This window comes from Echinococcus granulosus (genome assembly GCF_000524195.1).
Source record: "Echinococcus granulosus chromosome Unknown EG_S00037, whole genome shotgun sequence".
Classification (NCBI taxonomy): Eukaryota; Metazoa; Platyhelminthes; class Cestoda; order Cyclophyllidea; family Taeniidae; genus Echinococcus; species Echinococcus granulosus.
Window position 1 is genome coordinate 326748 of NW_020170417.1, and position 6088 is coordinate 332835.

The 6088-nt window shown below is 40.9% G+C and overlaps 1 protein-coding gene across 1 annotated transcript; it reads left to right on the forward strand. All coding sequences in view use genetic code 11, as the record gives it.

Annotated features, from left to right (window-relative positions):
- Positions 1-480: 480 nt before the first annotated feature.
- Positions 481-5349, forward strand: EGR_05239 (Succinate-semialdehyde dehydrogenase; the record flags this gene model as incomplete). Its single annotated transcript, XM_024494488.1, has 8 exons — positions 481-619; positions 1211-1419; positions 1828-2001; positions 2918-3181; positions 3507-3650; positions 4052-4189; positions 4995-5170; positions 5220-5349. 8 exons carry the CDS (start codon positions 481-483, stop codon positions 5347-5349), a joined length of 1374 nt encoding a protein of 457 aa, XP_024351109.1.
- Positions 5350-6088: the final 739 nt, after the last annotated feature.

A 6088-nucleotide genomic window follows, 5' to 3' on the forward strand; every position in this document is an offset into this window, starting at 1 on the left:
ATTGGCCTATCGTGAGTGGGCGGCCCGATTAAATGACCTAGCCAGTGCACGACGCCAGTCGCGTCAATCAGTCACCTCACATTGATGCGGTACTGGCTCTCTCTCCTCTCCCCTTTGTAAATACTATCAGAGAGCTAAATACACGCATTTTTTAGCATCTCTTTTCTCGTTCTGACTTGTATCAACATAGAACTTGGTATTTCTCTGCTGAATTCTAAGTGGACTTGTTGGGGTAGACTAATATTGAGTCCAGCATTTGATAACAGGCTGCGCTTGAATGAGCAATAAAGAAAAGATTACATGAAACAGTTTTGTAACTTTGGGAAAAGTGCCTTTGCATAGTAAACACGTCTGAATTGCTTTCCTTAAAAGCTTTGAGATGTCATCCAACTAATAGCTGACAGCTAGCACCTACACGGCAGCTGTCAACTTACCGATTCGGATCTGCTGACCGCTCAACATTGATTTCTTCAGTAAGGAATGTCTCCTCGTCTGACCTCCCTTGTAACTCCACTACGGCGTACACTGTCCACTCGAGCCTGGCGTCCACTGGTCCCCGAAGGCAAGGCTCTCATTGGCGGAGAGTGGAAGGCTGGGTCGGGCGGTCATATGTTCCCAGGTGTCGTTTTGTTTACGTCTACTGATTTATAGATGCTCTCTGATTAACTTTTTAACTTTTTGAAACACCTAAGCATTTCTGAAGATGGTGGGTTCCTATGCTCTTCTTGGTGTAGTAGGTAAAAACAAAATTTTCTTACCCTTTCGTACGACAAGCAGGAAATCTCATTTTTTTTTTTGTTTGCTCGTTAGTCTAATCGAATAAATACTGTCAAATAGTACTTGAAGGGCTAATTACCAGTCATCAGAAAATTTCCATAATTCGCAGACAATCAGTAGGGCGGAGGTAGTCGTAGTGCGATTTACCCGTTGAATGAATTGCCTCTAATTTTAATTGTAATTCACTAATATTTTAAAATCTTTACACGATGTTTCCCGAGACATTGCCTTGCCCCCCGTTCTAATAGCTTACCATTGTTCAGTTTTAAAGCGATGCTAAACCTCTATGTAACTGCAAACCTCTTCACCTAGAATGCCATATTGACTTTGAACTCGTAAACGCATAAGCTTCAAGCCACCTGAATGGAATATTACTGTGCATTTCTTGGCCACATATTCGTAATTTAAGAATTTATTTAATTCATCATTTAAGTGTTTAGTCCGGCCAAGGAAGAACAGATTGCCGAGGTGCCGTGTGCATCGTCTGGGGAGGATTTGGACGCCTCTATCGAGGCTGCTGCCGAGGCACAACCAGCCTGGGCTGCACTTACGGTGGGAGCTCGGGCTCGTGTTCTGGAGCAGTGGGCTTCCAAGTTGGAAGAAAATACTCCCTTGCTGGCTCAATTGATAACAGCTGAAAATGTACGATACTCTCATATTCAAGTATATTGTGCTGACGCTACATCCTGTCTCACTGCTTTATTAGACGTAGGACAAGCCATGTCGTGGAAAGGGTAAAACGGCTAAAATCTTCGACCATTTTTCTAAATTAAACAACCCTCTGTAATTCATCATCCTAGTCCAAAATGAAACAGGCAGTTGTATGCAAAGCGTACTTGCATAAAATTCATTATATGATTAATTTTTTTGTTAGTGGGATGGGATTGTATTTGAATAACAATTTAAATTTCATATGATCTATTTTTCAAGAAAGGCACGAATTCGTTGTATTTCACATCCTTCAAAGTCTATTTTTCGCTCATTTTAAGCACATAGACTATAAAACAAATACTTAAAAGGCGTCCTACTGGCTGTTTTTTTACTTTCCAGGGCAAAGTAGACTCAGATGCCCGTGGGGAGATCTCTTCGGCCATTCAACAGCTCCGCTGGTACGCCAACGAAGCGCGTGCCACATATGGACAAGTTATTCCCTCAACCAACGTTCCTGGAAGGCGGTTGATGGTTGTTCATCAACCCGTTGGTGTTGTTGCCATGATAACCCCTGTGAGTTCGTGCTGTTATTGTATTTTCACCAGACACTACTTATTTCAGTGCAAGTAGCATCAACATAACCAAGTAACTTCTACTTTGAGAAAATAGGTAAACCGTGTACAAAGTTAAGGGCCTACTTTTGTGTCTCATGCTTTGTGAATTAGGAGTAAAATATTGATGTCGCTTCCCTGCCTGATTACAAGCCGTTTTTTTCTCCCCAAATTAACTTGTTTGTAATCCAGATTTGGAGTTTTCATTATTCTTGACCTGACCACATAAATACTTTTTCCTTGCAAAATTTTCATAATCTAAAGCAACAAGGAGATGCACTTAATGCTTTTGTAAACTAATTTTCTTGTAAATTTGTTCTTTGAGGTTTCATTATTGTGATATATGGTTATTTAAGGCAGCTCCTGCAGTTCCAGTCTTAGTGAGTCATTAAACGTCATATTTGTCACTGGGTTCGGTAAAAGGACATTGAAATTCTTGAATTGATATTCTATGAGCATCTAGCACTGGCCACACTTTTTACTTTGAAGATATTTGATTATTTGTTCACTTTTCCATACCTAAACGTTACTACACTAAAACATTTGGAATTTGCAGCAATTTTGTAGGATATTCAGTTACTCCCGGTAATTATTTCAATGTGTAATCTTATTTTGGATTGGTTGTGTGTGTAGATGGTTATATATTTGCCAACACACTTCAGCGCTTAAATAGTGCACATAAAGCATAACTTGAAGTCACTTTAATTTTTGAATCATCCTGAATATTCCAAAATAGGGCTTGCGCGGGGTATGTTCGTCTGTAGTGCTTTAAAACTTTTACCATTTATATTTCTTCGCTTCACCTGCTACCGTTTTGGTAGCGGAAACAATACGCAGTTATTGTCATTTATGGTATTAAATGCATTATCCTCTCACAGTGGAACTTCCCTCTCTCCATGATGACACGCAAGGCGGGTGCAGCTCTAGCGGCGGGATGTGCAGTTGTTTTGAAACCTGCCGACGAGACACCTCTTACCGCTCTTGCTGCCGCATTCCTAGCAACCTCTGAGGCTGGGCTTGACCCCCGTCTGCTCAGTATCCTCACCTCGCCGCGTGAAGATGCAGATGCCGTGGGAAAGGTTTTTTGCTCACACCCCCTTATACGGTTGGTCGGATTCACCGGCTCCACTAATGTCGGGAAGGTAGGCGGCAACGTATCGTCTACTTAAATGACTTAAGTAACACGCCTTCACAATCCAGAACAGTTGAATCAAAGTGTGTACTGCATTTAAGGATGCCTTCCTATAAGTTCAAATTCAAGTAAACACCCCTTTTTCCAAGAATTTGCAATAGCTTATTCACCCTCATCGTGCCTGCCACGTCACTGCTGGATGAGGGCTTTCATGTTAAACGGTTCACTTTTGGTCATGGACTGGGTAATCCGTTTTTCTCGCTATCTACGAAGAAATTAAATGAAGTCGGTTCTATTTTAAACAACGACCAACTTTCCTCTTAAATTTTTCAAAGAAATTGTATGCGGCCGCTGCGACGCATATGAAACGCGTGCAACTGGAGCTAGGTGGTAACGCCCCATTCATCATCTTCGAATCAGCTGATCTCGATTTGGCTGTTTCTCAGCTAATCGCATCCAAGTTCCGTTGTTCCGGTCAGGTATGCATATTAGACATAACATGGTTCGTTGAAATCGAGATTTCTACTTTTGGTGGGAAATGTTACTAGTGTATGGAATTGCTGTCGGTATTTGCGCCTCAGCCTGCACGTCACACATAAGTGACACGTTTAAATATAAAAGAATGAAGTAGATTGAAATTTTGTGCAGTTAATGACTACCATCTTGGCTTAATTTGACCGCCGTGAGATTTTGAGCCAACTTTTTGAATAGTGATTGGCCAAGGATCCTCACGCAAGTCGTTAAAGGCGAATTTTAAGAATTATCTTAAGTATCCCCTACATGTTGTCATACGAATTCCAGCTTTGATTAGTGAATCGACATTCTTGATTTCGTTTTATTAATACCGAACTAGTTAAGTTGCTGTGCTCCTCTCTTCTAGACGTGCGTTTGTGCCAATCGGATTCTCGTCCAAGAATCAATTTACGAGACCTTTGTTGATATGCTAACGACTGCTGTTGGCGGACTTGAACTGGGAAAGCACCAGGGACCGCTCATTAACAAGATTGCTCTTGACAAGGTGTGATCATGCTACTTACTGCCGAATTAAGTAACTACTTGGCATATTTTCTCCATATTGATAGAAGGGCTTATTATCTTTTTTAGCACCGCATCTTACATAGCCAAATACCTTCTCGTACCAGTGGAACCATTTTAATTTGAAACGAGCTTGTTTTTATTTTCATTAGAGATTAGTTGTAAAGAAATTATGAGAGAAATCACGAGGTTTTGTAAATATCCTGTTGATGATTGACAAATAGCAATGAACAAAGGTTTAACGGTGGTTGAGGAACGTGTCATGTTACCATTTCCACCTGGAAACCCAGTCATTGTTGGCTCGTGTAAGAGTTGCCAACTTGGGGTAAAAGTCGTTGCAAGTCGGGGGTATGGGAATGAGGTTCTCCCTCGCATAACCTACCATAAGCTATTGCAGAATCTTGCAAATGATCGTACTGGTGCATGTAGGAGCTTGGACATTTAATTATTCCTGACTATTGCCACAAAAGAGTGAAGAGAATAAAATACTGGAATAAATTCATGAATACCGAAAAATGATTATTTCAGGGAGTGCGGGAAGCAGAAATTTATTTAACTTTCTCTACTGACGAGAACTCTAGTAGAGCACTTGCGGTGGTATTGATAGTTAAATCCCTAATCTGCGTCAGCCGTATCACCGAGCCAACTCGGATGGATAACGTCCCTTGTATCTACCTGTGATCGCACTACCAAATAGAGAATTACTTAAGTTGAATAGTTCGAAGACTTTATTCTGACCATTATACCGATAAGGAGAACTATTCAAACTAGTTCTGTTGTTCTCGCAGGTAGCGTCAATGGTTGGAGCCGCTGTGCGTGAGGGTGCGGTAGCGGCAATTGGCGGAAAGCGCGCGTCCGTCGATGGTCGAGGCCACTTCTATTCTCCTACGGTGCTCATAAACGTCGCCCCCAACATGTCCTGCGGTCGGGATGAGATTTTTGGCCCCGTTGCGCCCATAATCAAGTATGTTTGTGCTGCTCTCCTTCCTCACAATATTTTGACTACCTCCAAGATTGCTCCCGCCAATGAAAGAAGTAGAGTTCTTTGTCAAGGAATGCATTGAAAATATTGGTTATATTTGGTATGCCTCAACGATCTTGAGGAAGTCAGACGAAACTGGTGAAAATACCCGCGTTCAGTGACTTTTGCTACGTGTTTTTATAGGTCATTGACATCTCGGGAAAAGATTGCAAGAGGCTATTTACATTCACATCGGTCTGATGTTAAAGAGGAATATTTGATTAATCCATTTATTTTAGTTACTAATTACCTGGATTCTCTCAGCTATATTTGCATTTAGTCTCTCTCCACTGCCAATTGCGTTGAATTAATGTCAAGTTTTCCCCTTTACATCCCAAGACTGCCAATGTAAAATTAACAACAATCACAAGTCCACTGCTTGGTCATTATTCGTGACTTCGTTGAAGAGTTACATCTTAAAAGTAGTTAATAGTTTCGGTGTATTTGCAATTCCATTTATACTTTAGTAAAGTATACTAATATCTTTCGAGTCAAACCGCACATTGGAAGTTTGACTAAATACCTGGGGAGCTTCAAGAGAAAAATATCTTCAATGATGCTGAATCATGGCATAGCAAGAACAGAAGCCTTGCTTGCAGACAGAATTTAGCCCCGAATTCAGCTTTTATAGAACACCTTGTTTTTAGGCACATTGTACTTTGTAATTATTAAATGCCATGAAAAAAATTCTAATCACATGGAAATATGTCAAGAGTGTAGGAATGATGCATCGCCTTAGGGATGCCGAGTGGCGGATCTATGAATTGCCACTTATTTATAAGACCTTGTAGTTCTGCTTCAGAACTTGCGGAAATCGTTAATATTATTGAGTTTTAAATGGATTTCAAATAACTCAAGGGC